Raw genomic sequence first — 20,269 nt, forward strand, 5'->3', positions numbered from 1 at the left:
TTAGCTATTTCTTTTCTATTTAGTGTGTTTTCAACAAGTTTACAGTTGATTTATTAGTTTTGTATAGATTAGTTTTGGGTAGAACAATATTTTGTAAGTGTCAAATTTCAAATCAGTTGATTTACAATTAATAAAAATATGTTTAAAATAATATAAATTGATATTAACAATTACTATTTCTGGTAGACAAATTGAATAAAAGTTTAATTTCTATGCTTAATTCTAGTAAGTCTCAAATGTTTATTTTTTAAAACTGTTGATCGCATAATATTCCTTCGTTCATGAGTGATTTAAAAAATATTGTTTGGAATTAAAAGTTCTACTATTCATTAGCTATTTTTCCCCGTTTAAAGTGCATCAAGTCTGTATTAGATTTACAAATTTGTTAAATTAATAATCTTATTAAGACAAATTTCGAATCAGTTGATTTCTAAGTTTTTTAAAAATTAATATTTTTGATGGACAAATGAAATAAAAGTTTAAATTTAAAAATTAAAAAGTTTTGTGAGTTTTTCCGTCACAAAATGTGGAAGTTAAAGACCATTTTTTACGTTGTTTGCATATAAATCCTTTGCACTACCGTATTTTGTAATGACGTAACAGAACAGATATTAGATTTCAAAATATTTATTCGTATTTTAACGGTTTTAATGAAGATATTTTGCTAAATTTACTTCTATTTCATGTAATAAGCATGTTTAGACTATTTACTATATCTAAAGCTTACTATATTTCGTTTATTTATACGTTACTTACTATACACTATTATAATTTTCATTTTAAAATTACGGTAAAATAACTGGCAGCTGTCTGTCCATCCGATTAACAGTAAAAATTACTGTAAAGGCCATTTTTTTCCTTTATGGTTTTGAAAACATTTACAAAAAGTACAGTTATAAAACCATGAATACAAAACTATTCAGTTTTTTAACCATTTACAACTAGCATTTTTCATAAAACTAAAAAATAATTAATTATTTAACTAGACATAGGAGCTCGGCATTCCGTAAGGTAATAAGCATTGGACACTGGAAATTCTTCGTGTGTTGAAGGGAATGGAGGAAATATTGTGGTGTCAACACTAGGACTCGAACTCCATTTCTGCCGGTCATGAGAATGACAAATAAGACAGCTCGGCTATGATATGTACTCAGTTGCAGAGAATTCAGTAGCTTCATTAGGTGGTTCTAGTTGGTGAGATAACATTCTGGTTGTTTAACCGTATTAGGTGAAAGCAGTTAATAAACAGTTTTTCTCAAACTTAACAGTTTGATAACCATTTTATTTATGATTATTTGACTGTTTTGATTAAATATGGTAAAATAACCATTCACTAAATGGTTATTTAACCATTTTTTTCGAGAAATTTCTCGAAAAAACTCAACAGATTAAACTCAAAGCCCGTTTTATCTGTTTCTAAAACTAATTATAAAGAAATAAAAATTAAAATTGAAAGTTTTTTTCTTCAAAGTTTAGGTAAGAAATTATTTATAGTCAGTAACTGTATTAAAAATAAAATATAATTTTTGTTTTTCTGCTGTGGCTACATATCGAATAAAATTTTATTTCGATCGATTAATTGAAAAGAAATGGAAGTATGGAAAGATTTTTAATCGAGAATGAGAAGGTTTTCTTATATTTCGTCAAGCGTCTTTGGCGTCTCCCTCACATAATGCAACTTCTTCGAATTAGGTATTTTCGCATGTTTAACGTCTTCCTCTATGTGGGAAAAGTTAAAAATATTTTTTTTACTAATTTGTATGGATGGATTTATTTTTATCGCTTGTATCCCTTGTCAAAAATTTTAATAATAGTCAATATTATTCAAACTTCCTCAGTAACATCGTTAAAATATTTCCTTATTTGCCTTCAAAATGTATTCTGAAATTCAACTTGGTTCTTTGAAGGAAACACTTCATGATTTGTAACAGGACAGCTGGAAAGAAGAAAAGTTGTATGAAATATATTACCAAACAGGCTTTATGGCATGCCTAATTTTAGTTGTTAATAATCTGCCGTGTACCGTGTTATTCAGCTAGTCAATGCTAAAATTCATATACTGGATGTAAACCAAGCTTTAAAATCAAGGCTTCCAATACAATTAGTACAATATTTATCAAGATATTTACAGATCTAATATTTAAGTTAATTAAACATTTTGTACAAAAAAAAAACACAGGAATGAAAATATTTCAAAGGTTCGAAGTTACATTTTTACTGTTTTAATCTCTTTTGTGATTATATAACACTCAGAAATATTGAAAACGATTAATACTATCCAAACTTTTACAGCGATATCCCTAAAAATATTTCTATATCGTCTGCTTTGAAGAATATAATTCAATTATATTCTTCAATAAAAACAGGAATAAAAATATTTCAAATGTTTGAAGTTACATTTTCATTGTCTTAATCTATTTTATGATTATATAACACTCGTAAATATTGAAAACGATTAATACTATTCAAACGTTTATAGCGATATCCCTAAAAATATTTCTATATTGTCTGCTTTGAAGAGCATAATTCAATTACGGTCTCAAGACTACTTGTAAAAAAAGAGTTTAATATTTAATTTCAAATAAGTTCTATGACACATCTAATCTCACCTTAACTGATTTATATAACTAGTTAATAGATTATTTTTTTTATCATTTCACGGATCTGTAAATGCTTTTCCTTGCTATTCAGTCATTGAAAAAAAAAATTCACTGGATAGAAGCCAAGCGTTAAAAAACACGACTTCTAATGCAAGTTAGTGCAATATTCATCAAGAAATCGATTTACCTATAACCATAAATGAAAGGGAGTTTCGTATTTCTGGATGAAGGTATAAATAAAAACACGAAGGTAGTTCGTTAATTGAGTTGTAGTATGCGGACCAAATTAATATGACTTTATGATTCTCTGGCCGTCTTATTGATGACCGACTGGTCAGTATAAAAGGTGTATCCTGCTCATTGATATGATTGATGCTCACCGAAAAGGTTATTATAAATGACGGTACTTATTATGATCAATATGCTCTCCTTGTAGTTTTATTTCCTGTTTGAAACAAAGGATATTTTATGGAATTTCAATGCATAATTGCTGTTATGCATTAAAAGGATTTTCGTATAGTTATTGTATTGTTTTGCATTATTCTATAATCAATTATAATCAGTTTAAGAATAATTTTTAAATTTCAGATGCTTCATATTTGAAAAAAAATCTTATTGTATTTAGTAGTACTTATTATGATCAATATGTAGTTTTATTTCTTAATTGAAACAAAGGATATTTTATGGAATTCCAATGCATAATTGCTGTTATACATTAAAAGGATTTTCGTACAATTATTGCATAGTTTTGTATTATTCTATAATCAATTATAATCGGTTTAAGAATATTTTTTAAATTTTAGACTTTTCAGATTTGAAAAAACATCTTATTGTATTTAGTAAAATTTTTTACTCCATTTTGTTTTAATCGATAAAATAGCAAGTACAGAAATGATACTTCTACCACTTACTTTATTTTTTAACTTAATAATTTCAATTAAATGATATGTATGCAATAATAGAGCTTAAAATTTTCGGATGAAACTAATAATTTTTCCAAATTATTCAAAAGTTTTAAAAATATTAAAAATTTTATATTTTAAAGGATTATTTAAATAATCAAAGTCAATTCCATAATTATTTTATGGAATTCCAGTGCATAATTGCTGTTATGCATTAAAAGGATTTTCGTATAATTATTGTATAGTTTTGTACTATTCTATAATCAATTATAATCAATTTAAGAATAATTTTCAAATTTTAGACGTTTCATATTTGAAAAAAAATCTTATTGTATTTAGTACAAATTTTTGCTCCAGTTTGTTTTAATCGATAAAAAAGCACGTACAGAAATGATACTTATACCAATTCCTTTATTTTTCAATTTAATAATTTCAATTAAATGATATGTGATCAATAATAGAGCTTAAGAGTGATTTTTCTAAATTATTCAAAAGTTTTAATAATATTAAAAATTAATATTTATTTGTCCGACAAATTATCAAATCTTTGACGTATTTTAAATTAAAATGATACACAATAGTCATTTAAATTGTCAAGATTTAAAGTACTTGGATATTTAACTTCAATTTTTATGTAGTATTCTTGCTGCAATTTGATTAACTCATTTGAAGAAAATAGCGCTATATGTTCACTTTAAATGTTTAATAATATTTTTAAGAGGTCAGTTATAAGTTTTGGAGCATGCTAATATTCTTTAAACTTATTGGAATTTTATTAGGGTTCACAGCTTGGACTAATTTATTAAGCAAAATAATCGTAATTTAACTTGCTTACACGTTTTCAAACAATAACATAAATAGAAATACGTTTCAATTAAGAACCTATTTAAGATTTTAGCATATTTGCCCAGGTTATTAGTTTATCGATAACATAAACCAACAATAAAGAATGTATGATAAACCAATTGAATATTTCATATAACATCATGGTTCTCTACTATAAAATGCTATATACATAGTTTTGAGATATGAAAACTTAGAAAATGGGTTTCGTGAAACAATACAATACTATAAATATTTGACAGTTTTTGCTAAAATTTAAAATTTTGTCATTTAAGGTTTCAAAGTATAAAATTATGCAAAATTTTGACAACATTATAATCTAAATTTTTTAGATAATTGTGAGATATTCAAAAATTGAATTTTAAAGCAACCTTAACTTCTCACTGCTGTTCTGACTTAACTATTGAGACCATATTTTACTGATTGCGGATTTCCCTATATTTTGATAGTTAAAAATTCAAATCCTTATACAAATGTATGCTTATGTCAGCACTGTGATCGGTGCGAGCCGGGTGTAAAATTCGAATCGATCTGCCATTGCTGGGAATCGAACAAGGAGTCACAACATTGAGAGGCGAGTGAAAAAGTAATTTATAGTAAAATCATGCAATAAAAGCAAAGAAATTATTATTTTTTGTGAAGGTTTATGAGAGTCCTTATTCAATCTTTAAAAAATAATATTGATATTATAACAATTCTGCTTTGTAACCAGTCTACCTTATTGTGTCAATAAAAGGAAACCGCAAATACGTTCGCCGTAAGGTTGCTTGCTATCTGGGATCAATATTTCTGGATAAAATCAGGCAATAATATCAAATTATAAATAAATAAAAATATCAGAATCATTTTATTCATATCAAATATTTAATTCGTTGAGCGGAAAATCTGCACAAATATGAGTTAGCAACATCAGTATACTCTTATAAATTTGTTTAGTTCTTATAATTTAACCTGCCTATTAATTATAACAGGAATTCTCTTGAGTAAAGTTTTATATAAACATAATTTCTTTTTAATGCTTATAAAAACTTTGGAAGTCATTATTTGTTCACTATCACTAACGAAAAAAATGAAATAGGAAATGAGCTTTTCAAATAAATTTTTGTAACTTGCTAAAAAGTATAAATTTCTTAAATGGAAGAGAAAAAAAAAGATACGTTTTGTTTAATAATTTTATTTTTATTACAAAAATGATGTATTAACAATGATGTATGCATGTACAAAATGCAGGACATTTATTATGTATCGAACGGACANTGCTCAGGGCATGGATGTTTCTTTCTCTCTGTGTTCTATGTCATTTCTCCTTTGTTTGAATGTGACCCGCCCTATAAACGGGTTTGTGGTTGTGTGAAGTGGGTGACGCTGCTCCACCGCTGTGCCTTCCCCACAGGTGCCCACTGGGTAATGAGAAGAGAGTAGCAGTTCTGACATTAAGAGGCCAATACATCCCAAGTGCCCACCATTAAAAAAAATGTCAATAAAAACGAACGGCAAATACGTTCGCCGTTAGGTTGCTTGCCATCTGAGATCGATATTTCTGGATAAAATCTGGCGATAATATCAAATTATAAAATTATAAATGAATAAAAAGATCGGAATCATTTTATTCATATCAAATATTTAATTCGTTGAGCAGATAATCTACACAAATATGAGGTAGCAACATAAGTCTATTTTTATAATTTGTTTAGTTTTTATATTTCAACCTGTCTATTAACTATAATAGGAATTCTTTTGAGTAAAGTTTTATATAGACATAATTTATTTCTATTACTTATAAAAATTTGGGAAGTTATTATTTGTTCACTATCAATAACGAAACAAATGAAATAGGAAATGAGCTTTTCAAATAAATTTTTGTAATTTGTTAAAAAGAATAAATTTTTTAAATAGAAGGGAAAAAAAGATACGTTTTGTTTAATAATTTTATTTTTATTATAAAAATGATGTATTAACAATGATGTATGCATGTACAAAATGCAGGACATTTATTATGTGTCGAACGGACATACAAATTGTACGCAGGCAAAACACGTATGTTTTAACAATAAACATGTACACAACTTAATTTTTCGCTGCACACAAAACATGTTTACAATTAAATGATTAATTATATTCAATTATCAACACATATATTCATCATATATATTTACATAAAAATATACTACTATCAACTTTTAAAAAGCAAATGAAACATATAATTTTTTAAGTGGACTTTTATTAAACAATTATAATATTAATGTTTAGACTTCCTACCAAAAAAATTATTGCAAACGTAATAAATACAATTCTAAGCAGTCAATGCAAATTTTTCATATCAATCCAAATAAATTCAAATGTGCCCTTTAAGGATCATCAAATGAAATAATGAAAACGAATTTTATAAAATTAACACAGGATACAGCATAAGAATTGGTTTAAAGCTTCTAACACGAAATTTCTTACAATAATTTGAGCAATTTTTAAATGTTTTTGTATGTGTTTTTCTTTTAAATGTTAGATTAAACTATTGAACTAGGTAACAAACAAATAAAAAATGATTAAATTTGCGAAAAATAATTAACAATTGTTATAGTATTATTTAATAATATAAATTAATTTATTGCATTTTTTAAATGTATAACTATATTAACATCCTGAATAACATTAATGTAATAATTATATTTAAAATTCAAAATCAATGAAATTTTTTTCGATTGAATCAACTTTAATACTTATTTTTTTTAACAATACTTAGTTTATAAACTGATTCCTATTTTCAAAACAATCTCATTAGTTTATAAAGAATTTCAAATTCAAGCAGCCAACAACTTAGAAATGCTAACGACATTAATACTATTAGACAAGTACATATTTTTCTGAGAAAATAAAATGTAAATTGTCCTGATATTAATATTTCGTGATTCGCAACTAGATTTTAACATCGAAATATACAATTTCTAGAAACAGATATTCGATATGAATTAAAAACAGTAGCATTGTTTAGTTAATGCATACACCGAAGAGCCATTACATTATGACCAATCTCCATCTATAACAATGGGTTCGCCCAGGTTTTCATGGCTTCTTGCCCGAGAACAATGTTTTCATGGGGCACATTAGGACCCATAATCCTCATAGAACATTCCCTGACGTCTGTAAGCTACTTGAACATAGTTGCAGACCAGGTTCACCCCTTCATGGCAACAGTTTTTCCTGCTGGGGACGGTGTTTACCAACAGGATAATGCACCATGTCATAAGGGTCGAAACGTCATGGATTGGTTCGAGGAACATTCCAGTGACTTTCAAGTTTTGTCTTGGCCCCCAAATTCACCTGACCTTAATCCAATAGAGCATTTGTGGTCCTACTTGGAAAACCAAATTCGTGCTGCCACGCTACCCCCTCGCAATGTGAGAGAATTGCAGAACCAGTTGGTGAGCGCTTGGTACCAGATACCTCAGACTGCCTACCAGCACCTTGTGGAATCAATGCCACGGCGGGTGCTGGCAGTTTTGAGGGCTAAAGGTGGTCCTACATGTTATTAGCAGGGTGGTCATAATGTAATGGTTCTTCGGTGTATATGGTTTATTACAAAGTGCGAAACTTCTCAGATTCTGTGATAAATATTTAAAAGCTTGCATAGTAAAACAAAAACGATTTGAAAGAAAACATAGACGCCATGTAACGAGATTTAAATTTTAAATATGAAATATATTTACAATTAAAGTCAACATTAAGCAATTATTTAAGCTCATGTGAAATGTACAGCAGTATACATACAACGACATCAAAAACAAGTATTTCAGTATCATAGTATCTCTTTACAAGTTTTGATTACGACGTCAGGCTTTTCAACAAATATCAAAGATACAAATGAGTAACAAACACGTTTTTAGACTCTATGAAGCTCAATAGCACACCAAGCAACTAGAAAATAAGTACAATCTTAACAGCAATCAGTGAGAATTTAATAGTTTAACTCAATACATGTACATGTAAACAACATAGACTTTTAAAAATCTCGAGTCAATGCAGCAATGTTGCGCAACAAACAATTAATTAAATATAAAGACTGAAAACATCATTTCAAAGTCTCTGACTTGAATATATACTATATTCAAGTGTTCAGAAAGAAGGTAATTCTTTGCTGTTTTGCTTTTAGGCAGAAAAATAGGTCCAACAACCATTACATCACAGAATACACGTTTAGCCAATATCTTCAAATACACGCGTTAGTCATTATCTTCAATAAGACAACTTGGTTGAGGAACGTATTAAGTGACATTTTAAGTAATTTGTAAGGCATATTGCGCTTTATTGAAGGTTTTTGTCAGGGATAATACAAGAAAGATAAACTTACTTTGGGATTACTAATGTGGGGATTATTAAAAGTTGGGATTACTAATCTTTTCAAATTTATAGTGCGAAAATGCTTCGAGCTTTTAACGGCTGCTAAAGCTGCACTCTAAAATTTCCGGATCAAATTACACTTTGGGTGCATCATGCGTAAAATCCCTTTTTTCCGTAAAATATACTGGAACTTTTACATTATTATTTATTTATTTGTACTGATTAAGTTATTTTACGGTAATGATTACTGTAAAAATTACAGTATGTCAGATTTTTTGTTTCGTAAAATGTTTCGGTGAAATAAGTTTTACGGTAAATGCAATTGGCACACTTTTTTACCGTAATTTTTTACAGTGTAGGTCTAACCAATGATAGAAGGTTAAAACCAAGAGTTGCATCTGATAAAACGATAAAGTAATTTATAATTAAGTAATATATAAATAACTCTTGTCTGGTATTATACCTAACAATTTTCGTACGATATTAAGATTCATTCACCTATTTTTTTTATTCAAGGTTCATTGCATGGATCCTTTTTTAAGGTTATAAGCCATTTCTTAACACTTACCCATTTTTAAAATGTTATGGTTGATTGTTCAGATAATATGCAATGCAGATATAATGCACGATCTTTAATCAACGAGGATTTGTTGGAACCAGGTTTACTTTGCTAAAAGTAAAAGCAATGAAAATTCTTCAGGGACTAGTAAACTTAATTTAGGCCAGTTAAGTATAAGTTATCTTTCTTTATTGCTAAATTTGCGTCCTATACACAAAATATTTGATTTCCAATAAAATAAATGACTTTAAATGACTTTTTTATGATTTTAGGGATTCTAAACTTGATTATAATTACAAATTCTCTAAAATCTCACTTAATATGTTTCTTCTAATAAGATTTTTAATTGTTTCGATAAAATCAGTAAAGTTCTCGCAAGATTTAAATGCTGCCTTTAAGGAGATATGCTTTTAGAGCATGAACATTAAACATATCCATCCAGTTGGTGCTATCATATTCATCACATTAATTACGTTCTCACAATGTTGTAAATGCTGCCGTAAAGGAGATATGGTTTTAGCGCATGAGCACATAACAGCTGGTGTTTTATCCACCACATATGATTCTCATGATATTTTAAACCAATAAATACTAAAGACTTTCAGAAGAAAGCACGGCTGATGAAAATGTTTTCAAACATGGAAGCACAAACTTTGGAATGCACGTCTGGAAACAGGCTTTCACTTATAAAGAAGCTTGTTCATACATTTTAGGTTGGAATTGTATTTCAGCGTATTCAGTTCGATCCCTCCTGGGCGGTGGCTGTTGTTGTTGCTTGTTTTTATTGGAATGTCCATTTCTTGATTGAGGAACTGGATTGGGTAAATCTAAACTTGCATACACTAATGCTGCATCATTTTGGTTGTCATTTCTATCAGGCTAAAGAAAAAAAGACAAAAAATTCATAACTGTCAGAAAAAATGTATTTAATTATGCAATGTCTGCTCAAAAATTTGCTGAGGACTCCTCGTAAAATAAAAGAAACGTGAGACACAAACAAATTATTTTAACTGTCATTCAAGGTGATTGTCATTACCCACAATGCACTTTTATCAACGGTTATACAGATACGGAGATGTCAGCAAACGTTTCTTTCGATTTTGCTCTAATGACAAATATTACACGACACCATTTCAGTTTTGCTTCCTTTCCATCTCTAACTTATTTAAATCATCTAAAAGCATACTACTAGCCCGCACAAAATACACTAATACACACTAAATAAAGCAAAAGTTGGTAATACAATTTTATTTACTGCTAAAATTTATACGAATATTTTACCTGTCTCCTTTACTGTTTTGCCTAGTTTGAAGCAAAACTTGATTCTCCCTCGTTGCTCCATTTTACAGTGAAACTGATATCTTGAATTGGTAACAGTACGCATTTTCATTAAGAGTTCTAATTAGGGACGCTTGGGTAGTAGTTATCATGTGTCTTACAGTATCTTCATGAGAGCAACATTATACCAAACGTGGCCATTTAATAATAGAGTCAATCACCAAACTTTTCGAACTAAGATTGATTAAGTTAATAGCGCAAAAACATGCCTCAAATTCAAAAAGTTTCTGATAAAATCAGAAATACTTTTCCTTCGAAATGTGTAGAATAAGAAATTTGGTTCATTGCAATGATTTACTGACTATATCTTCGAGCACAGGGATACAAGTAAGTGTTAAAAACATAGTAAAAATGTCTACTTCAATAGATTACAAACCAATATGCAAGTGAGAGAAAACTCAAACACGTTATCGAAGTCTAATAAACTGTTGATAAGCAAAGGAACTATGAAACCCGATTGATTGTTAGATTACAATGAAGGATCTTATAAGAAATAATGATTACACTCATTACATAACCAAGCTGATTTCTGTTATATATGTAAACGCAAGAAATATCATTTTATATCAATAGATGGTGGTTGGTTATCTGGATGAATTTTCATTCGTAGGTATGCATAACTAAAATCTATTTTTGTGCATTATTTACTTACATACAAATAAGCATGAAGATATTTTCTCAAGTCTCAGCAAAGGTGTCTGCCTAGCTCGGCAAAAACTGGAACATTAGGCCTTACTTTAAATTTTACTTCAGAAATATTTATTTCGCCTAATTTATAATCAAAATTTTCCTTATATTCATGAAGCAATCTCTTTATATTAAAATTATTTGAATTTTAGTTAAATTCCAGTTAAGATTAATTCTATAAAGCCAATTGTATCCAAAAACGAATTCGAAATTTAACAGTGTTAAAAATTCAACTTTCTTTTTTAGTTTCGATGCACTACTTTTACTGTGATTTAGCATAACAGAATGATCATTTCACCCTTTTAGGTTTTAAAACTATTTCCGTGGGTTGAATTCTGTTTCGATATTTTCCGAAATTTCTTTTAACTTATTACTGAAACTGTTCCACCTGCACCATTTTAACCTGTTTATTATCGATTTCAACAGCTTTCATAACAGGAGTTGTTTGTTGTAATTCATTAAGACAACTTTATCCGGGTTTAAGTCATATATATTTATTTCATCTTTTCTTCTGAAATAATAATTGTCAACATCGATTTGTTTTGTCATATCGGGCTAAATTGATTTTTCATACAATGGGTTTTACTTTTCTCAATCAATAAATGACTAAAAGTAACTTCCTTTTATGTCTTCTGCCTTTTGATTGGTTAATTTTTTAACTAATTTGGTGTGCTTTATTTATCAGACAACATATTACATTGATACCACGGCCTCTGTAAGTGTTGGACACTATGTTGCTGTAACCAAAAGATAGATAAATAATGGACGTCAACCACCTAGTATTTAATAAGTCCATATGTACTTCGTCATGATATCTTTCACATAATCTAAATGTTCATGAAATCTGACACATAAAAATATATAAAAGACTAAGAGAACATACGGTCATCAGAATCTTTAGGACAAACCTAAAGTTTAAATTATTTCTTTTAAAAGTTTGAAGTACTACATGAATGGCTGTACTATGAGATCATAGTAAGCAACTATTAGATGTAATGGCATAAGGGTAGAAACGAATATCAAAGTTTTTACAGCAGATAAAATATGCAGATGCATTATCTTAAACACCCGCAGAAGATTGTTTATTTTCTACTAATGTCATAATAATACTAAACATAGCTATTACTGGAATGTAATCGGAGATCCATTTAAGTTTTTTAAAAGGGGCTTTTTCGTTCGAACCTGTAGCAGACACTGGGTTTATGGACGCCGGAAGATGGCCCTTTCTCTCGGTTATCTTTAACGGCTGTAGTAACACATGCTGAAATAAAAATTAAACGCACCTTTATGTTTTCATAAAGAGGCCTGCTATCAGGTGTTGAGTTATTTTCTCTTTTGGTTGTGTAGAGTGCATCTGGTGGTATGGCTCCGTGCTTTGATCTACCATTATGAATAAGTTCTGCTGATCTACCACTTTCGGCATCACTGAAATAACAAATTTATTTTAGTACGTAACTAACACTTATATTAATTGTATTTTAAAAATATTTCAATTTTAATTTAGCAATCTACAAGCTCAGATAAAGATCGTTCGTTTGAAGTTCTGTCATCACAAGTTATAATCAAGCCTTTAGGAAAAACATTCTATTTCCATTACTGTTGCAAGTTCACAACAGATCTTTAACTGTGTAAGGTTAAGTTTTGTTCTTCTCTAACCAGCTAACTGGCTTAGGTTAAGTTTCGTCTTTCTCTAACATTTATAATAAGATCTCTAAGTGGATTATAAAATTGATGTATTAAGGTTTGGTGACAAATTATTAGTCCAATTAAAAACTCAATCGAAATTTTTTCGCAAGATAAATACATTTATTTAATTAAAACTTAACTTCAAGTTTAAGCTACACAAACTGATTTTCTTTTATTAATAAAGTCTTCTGAATAAAGATTTGAAAGATACCTTTATTCTGGAATTTGTTTTCAAAAATATACGTCCAAAACCCAAATTGATTCAAACGAAGTCTCACTACATTATAATTTAATTATCAAGTAATAATATAAATATTTATAAACATGTCATTGAATAAAAAAAATGAAAATGATGTATTTCTCTCGAGAAAAAAAGATAATCTCTAAAAAAATTATAATAAGAAAGCGTAAGTGTAAATACATATGCCTTAAAATTTTACAATAATTAATTTTATATGTAATAAAAATGCTCTGATATTTTAGAGTTGTTTTATTCAATAAGCAGTATGGACAATATTTTTAGTAATGTAACTAAACAAATCGCTTTAAAGTTTTAAATTTTAACTGCAAATTGCTCATACTTCCCAAAAAATAAATAAGTAAAACAAATATTCATGTTTTGTAGTATTAAAAAAAAGATTCTTGTTAAAATACACATTTGAAATCTTAAAAAAAAATTTTTTTTCACCAAGAACATTTTATGTTTTTATTTAGTACAGAGAGTACCTCGTTCTATTTCATATTATAAAAGCTTAAAAATAAGTCCATCCCTAACACTGTAGTTACGAAAAAAACGACGAGTTCTCTACGAGCTACGAAAAGTTATGTTCAATAGCGGTAAAAAGTACCAACACCTTGAGCGCAGCATCCGTAAGATTTTGCACCGAAATTTTCACAGCAATGCTTTTTTACATACAATAATTCAGTAATTATAAAGTAAAAATTACCCTATATCAGACTTTTTGTTCCGTAAAATTTTACGATAAAGTTGGATTTTACGGTAAAATGTAATGGCACTAAATACTGATACTTATTACCGTAATTTGATCTGGAATTTTTCACAGAGCACTTCATTGATGGAGAGAGCAAGAAATTACTATATATAATTCTAATGTATATAAATAAACTATATAAAATTTACATATTTTACTTTTTATTTTAAAAACAGTCATCTTACAAGCAAAAATAATCATTGTGAAAGTCACGTAAGTTTGCAGAACCATAATTAAACGTGTATTTAAAATGTCATATCTATTGCCAAAAATCAATTCAATAAATTTAGTAAAATGTTACTTGTAATATAAAAGTGCTTATTACCTTTCACTGCTCTCTGGTTTGAATCCTTTTCCTAAAAGAAACAAATTATACATTTTAATAATAAAATCTGCATAGCAACAGTATATACTTCCCCCAATTTGTATAATATATACATAGAATAACTCTGTAGGAAAAAAAAGAAGAAAAAAAAAAGCAAGCCTGAAAAAGAAAAAGTTTAACAAAATCATACAAAATTAAGAAGGTGACATGCTAGTTATTTTTCCTGACCTCTCTAACCTTTCACATAACTTACAGAAAACTTTCAGTTCTTTAGCTTTCTTGATATTGGTTAAATACGACACATAGAATTTTTTAATTACAACCCTAATTTTATGTTAATCTTTATAGAGAAAAATAAAATATTAAAAAGAAAATCATATTCAGACTAAACTAAATTATAATACATTCCAAAACCAAATAATAATAAATAATTATTCAAAAAACAAAAACAAGTTATATTATCTTTGTATTATAGTGATATAAATTTCTCCAGAAAGCGGTAAGATCAGTTTTAGTTGATGATTAAAAATAAGACAAGATGATTAAAAATAAGATTTTGTATATATGGGAAGATTTCATAAAATTGTGTCCTTACTATTCCTTAGATACTATAGTTATCTTTTGGTCTAAATGCCCACAGAGTCCATAGGACTCCATAACCTTTAACAATTACTTCACACCAGCCACAGTGCCACTTTCAAAGAAATGGATGGGTGTGCGACCATCCAATATGGTGCCTGTCCAAAATCATACCACATCTGCCATAATGGACAATTTTTCTGACATTAGAGGATAATTTGACTATCATTCTCACAATATAACAGCATAAACCATATAGACAACCTACTTCAGTTTTCCGATGGCCGAGAAATTGGGATATTTATGGTGGCAGGGATTGAATAGTCTGAGCAAGTACAATGTCGTACGCATACTCCTACGAGTCGTTGAAGAAGGCACTGTGATTACTGTACGGGATGACATATTGGAACACTATGTCTAATTTTTTCGGGTTGCAGTTAAAATTGATTGAATTTTGTTGAACCTGCGGGGTAACAGCATGCAACTAGTCGAAGATTTCCTGAAAAATGAAGACGTTCTTAGGTTGGACTGGCTAGAAAACTCATCCACACTCAGCCCCGTAGAACATATCTAGAACACTCTGGTGAGGGTAACTCATATACCATCTTACCTTACCATCTTAGAACCATTCAGTGCTAGAAATCAGAGTTGTTGAAGGAGAAAGACCAATTCTACATGAACTCATAAACTACCTTATTTCCATTATAAAATCACAGTCCAAATTCTGCTAATAGGTAAGACGGGAGGGACTATATCCATATTCATCTCATTTTCCTTGTTATTTTTTACTGATTTTCTAATCGCTTTTTGGTGATTTCTGACACCTAGGAGTGTTGCGCATGATCATTGGTGTGTTTAGAACGGATTATCACTTTTCTAGTATTATTTTTACCTAGGATCATATATAATATCGTTAATATTTGTTCAGAAGTTCTAGAAATAATCGACCGAATCAGAAATTATTTTAATTTTGAACAGTAAGGTTTTCCTTTGGAGAGAAATGTGATTTTTTTTCCGAAACCGATTTTATTTAGAAATGTGATTGTAACCTCCGAAAATTAATTGTATATGGGGAATTTCTTTATTTATTACGTAATCAATTAATATTTTTTAATGATTGAACTTAGTTGCCAACTTTTAAGGTTATAAATACCATACAATGTTTTAAAAAGCTTAAAGTATTTCGTAGTTTTTCAAAAATATTCCCAACCTTAAAATTTAAAGATCTTTAACAAAGTTCAATAAGACATATTTCAATAAATTAAATAAAGCAAAAATATTAATTGGCTACTTGATAAATAAAGGTATTCCAGATATAAAGTTCTTCATAAGTTTAGCTGGCGGAAGCAAAATTCCTTTCTTGTTTCAAAGAGTTATCTAACCCCACGGAAGTTTCTCTACTTCACTTTTTATAGTAAATAATATCTATTTTTTTATGATAAATAAATATAATAATAATAATAGTGATGTATAGCTTCTTATACATTGTTTGACATCCGCATCTTATGCAGCAAATTTTGTATGTTTCTTTCAATATTATTTCCTGAATCCGTTTAACCAGTAAGTAGGGCTTTGCATACTCTCACCTATCAAAGTTGCATAATCAGCTTGTGATGAATGTCTGCCTGACTAACAGGTGGCGCTGCAATCATTTACAGAAATTCTGATTATGTATCATTTGTGTGGCAGGCAATGGTACGGAAGGCGTATTAAGAAGTCTAACAAATATTACCTCATCACATTAGTTCTTTTTACAACTATAACATTTGATTTTTACTGAATATGACCTTTTTATTCAGTGCACCATTCTACACTGAAATATTCTGCAATACAGCTAAACACAAATTTAATTTTAATCAATATAATCTGTATCAAAATAATGAAAAATTATTTAATAATGTTATAATAGTTAAAACTCAAACTTTATTTACCCCTGAACTAAAAGCGAAACATTTCTTATTAAAATTCCCTTTCGCAACTAAAACTTAAAAAACAATTATTTCAATGCTGCCCGTATCAGAAGAGTATATTTCTGTTTTAATTAATTTTGCAATAAAAACACTCACATAAATCATAAATTAAATAAGTGCATTTTTACTGGTATCATTTAAACAATCTAAAAGCAGTTTTGAGAGCTTTCCAAGTATGAAATGATAATAAAATCTCAATAAAAGCATAATAAATCGATATAAGGGAAATTGTGAGTCCAGACGGTGATTAATATCATTAATCAATTAAATTAAGCGCAATCCTTTTTTAACTCTAACAGAAAAGAACTCTAATGCTCTAGTTCTTTTTACAACAGCGTCATTTTCTTGGGTCTTTTTTACTATTTTATTTGGAGCAAATGTTAATGGAAAATCCGTAATTACCTTTTATGGTTATAAATTATTCTAAGATGGAAATGGAATAAATTCGAATGCACAAGAAGAGGACCTCTCAAGTTCTTTTTGTAGTTCCATCGGTGCATAAAATAAAAAAATTATCATTCCAGAAGAAATTTTTTTTTTCATTAAGAAGTTCCATTTTTCGATTCCTCACATTTTGACGATAAACGAATAAAATATTCGATCGAATATCTTATCACAATGAAAAGAAAATAAATAGGATTGCGTTGGTAAAGTTAGAACACAATCGAAATACAGCATGAATCGGATAATTTAACTCAAAATTAGGCATTATTTATTTATTTTTTGAAATTACGCTGATGAAATTTGTTGTTTTGATACTTGTTTTTTTTCCCTTTGTTTACAAGAAAATAAACTGCGTTGCGCATATTTATCATACTAAAATATTTTGTACGTTGCTTAAATTTAAATATGCTAAATTCTTTTAATACTGAAATAACAATTAAAGCTCTCAATATCTGCTCTATATCAGACGTAAATACTGATGTAAAATGAAGTATTTGCAGTCTTATTAAACTTTTACCATAAATTACAGGATACATGTAAATAGGAGGTCATGGTAGCTTCTTTTTATCCATTATGACGTAATTACGTCCTTCATGATGGCCACGTGACCGTTTGCAAAGAAGCAATTTCAGTGGAGCTCAGGTATTGATGTTCAGATTGTTTGCCGAGTCAAACGAATTGTGGATCGAGGCGAAGCAGTGTAGTTCATGTATATCGAGAAGTGGAAGTATTGCGTATTCTTTGTCCGCAGTCATCAATGTGGAAGCATGAGAGTTATTTCGTTTTATTTTATTTAATAACTGGCGTAAAACAGTCGACCATTTTTGAGTTTACGACTATCAATGTTAAATTCCTTAGCTTTGTGATCGGAGCATTGATAAATAAAGCATTGAGTCAAAATGCTTTGGCTGAGGACTTTTAGTTTGAACCCTTCTTTGAGTTATATAAAGAGGAGAGCCACGTAAACCTTCCCCAGTTAGCCCGTCGGCAAGGGAATTCCTACCCATGATCCATTTACTACTAAGGATATTTTACGTCATCTCTGGTGGATCGTACGAGCCGGGTGTAAAATTTGTATCGACCAGACATTGCTTGGATTCGATCCTGGGTCCCCTCTTTGGAGGGAAACTCTCTATCTCTCGAGTCACCGTGGCACGAGAGATGTATTCAGCATTTTCATTTTCTTTAAATAATTATTTATATAGAAATAATAAAAGGAAAAATATGAAACATATTATTTTATAGGATAAATGATAGTGTGCCATAGCGCAAGGTAGCTCAGATGATTGCCTAGCATTGACTGCGAAATTATGTAAAATTCACTACCATGTTTTCCACTCAAATAGCGACACAATTTGTTTGCTAAGCACTTAATGCTGACCCGTGCCTTTTTCATGTTGGTATAGAGCACCCGGTTACCAACACAAAAATGTCAGAGTCTATCCCAACCAGTGGCCATGAACATCTTTCCCGCAATCCTCCACGTCATCTTTAAAATCGCTGTGCTAGAAAATTAATTCGTGTCTCTGTATTTAAAAATATTTCGAAGTATTGCAATTTTTACTAAGTGTACGTTATAAAATAATACTTATTTGAACTTCTCGTTAAAATACATTAAAATTTTTATTCATCCGAATTCTAATATTTTAATTTAAATGGCTTTCATTTAAGCAAATTGTTAGTTTTAATTTTGAAGTTTACTATTGAATACCTTTGTTTATTTTTCCTCTAGAAGTACTTCGCTTTTACAAAAATTACTTCAATCAATAAAGACATAAGCAGCTCACAACATGGTCGAAAAAAGAAAGCATTTTTTTAGCTATTTTTTTTTCTTTTTTACAAACAGTATTGAATGAAACATTTTCGGATTAGAGAAGAAGCATCCACTAAATAAATAAAAAAAGAGAGAAAATAATGTACAAAAGGATAACATCAGCTATGGGTTTCACCACAATCTGTTACTAAACCTCTCAAGGGATCTGACACATACATGGTGTCTATTTCAACGCCAAAGCTGGCCAAACTGTTACTTTTTTTGTTTGTTATTATTTCTCTTCGATCAAGAAAGTTTTGCCAACTTCGCTTAGTTAATGAGAAGAGGAAAGGCGGATGAGAAGGAATTTACTTAAGATAGAGTTTGATTAGAAACATGCGGATTCGAGAACTAAGAAGAATATAGCTGGAGGAATGGCATTTGAGTTCCCTGGAGTTTGGCGATAGCTTTGTAATGGGAAAAGACTTCTTGCGACTTTTTTTTCTCTTTGTTTTAATGTAGATAAAATAGAGTTCTTTTGGATCGCAATAAATTTGTGTTATTGGGCTAGCCAATAATGAAAAGGTGCGTGTATTAGAAGCATTTTTAAAATACAGTTCTTTATAAATAAAAAAGTAAGTATTTTAAAAGGTAAGGTGACAGTATTTTTCTTTTCTTGTATTAAGGAAACAATTCATGGATTTAAAAACTGTCGAAAAAAACCTAGGTATTGTTGTCTTGTCCAGAAGTGCAAGGAAAATTAAATTTGTCCAAAAGTATCTAAAACAGTGGTATTGAGGTAACCTAGGTATTGAGGATTATATAAGCATTAAACATTGGATGCGTTTCTGCGATAGACTGTTTGATACTCTTTTAAAACTAAGAAAAACGATGTTTTTGATTTACTAAATTTTTGCCAGATTTTAATATGCTTTCCTTGCCATTTTTTTTATTTATAAATAACGCACTATCTAAGCTTTCTCATTTTTATCGAATCACACAACACCACATAAACATTATAGAAATTGGCATAATATAAATTGACATAATATCAAGTTTAAACAAAAAATAATGTTCTGATGTATTTTGTAATCACCACCCTTAATATCTATTTTTAGAATTTTTGTTCGTTCTGGAGGACGCGTGCTTTTTAAGTCAACTACTGCGAGGTGTCCTTCTAGAGCCACATTTCATTCATGATCCTGCTAGTTCTGAAGGGGGGGGGGAATCTTGTTGAATTGTAAAATTATCTTAAT

General features: G+C 29.3%; 1 protein-coding gene across 2 annotated transcripts in view; it reads right to left on the bottom strand.

Annotated features, from left to right (window-relative positions):
* Positions 1–8,012: 8,012 nt before the first annotated feature.
* LOC107449243 (irregular chiasm C-roughest protein) overlaps positions 8,013–20,269 on the bottom strand; it is a 248,491-nt gene continuing 236,234 nt past the window's right edge. Inside the window, exons 10-12 of one of the 2 annotated variants that reach the window (XM_016064723.3) lie at positions 14,268–14,298; positions 12,548–12,689; positions 8,013–10,118 (exon numbers count right to left, since the gene is read on the bottom strand). In XM_016064723.3, the coding sequence (XP_015920209.1) occupies positions 9,924–10,118; positions 12,548–12,689; positions 14,268–14,298 (368 nt within the window). In that variant the 3' untranslated portion in view covers positions 8,013–9,923. The remainder of the gene's footprint in view (positions 10,119–12,547; positions 12,690–14,267; positions 14,299–20,269) is intronic. The other variant, XM_071184650.1, reaches the window with a different exon arrangement.

The sequence above is a fragment of the Parasteatoda tepidariorum genome, chromosome 8 (genome assembly GCF_043381705.1).
Source record: "Parasteatoda tepidariorum isolate YZ-2023 chromosome 8, CAS_Ptep_4.0, whole genome shotgun sequence".
Taxonomy (NCBI): domain Eukaryota; kingdom Metazoa; phylum Arthropoda; class Arachnida; order Araneae; family Theridiidae; genus Parasteatoda; species Parasteatoda tepidariorum.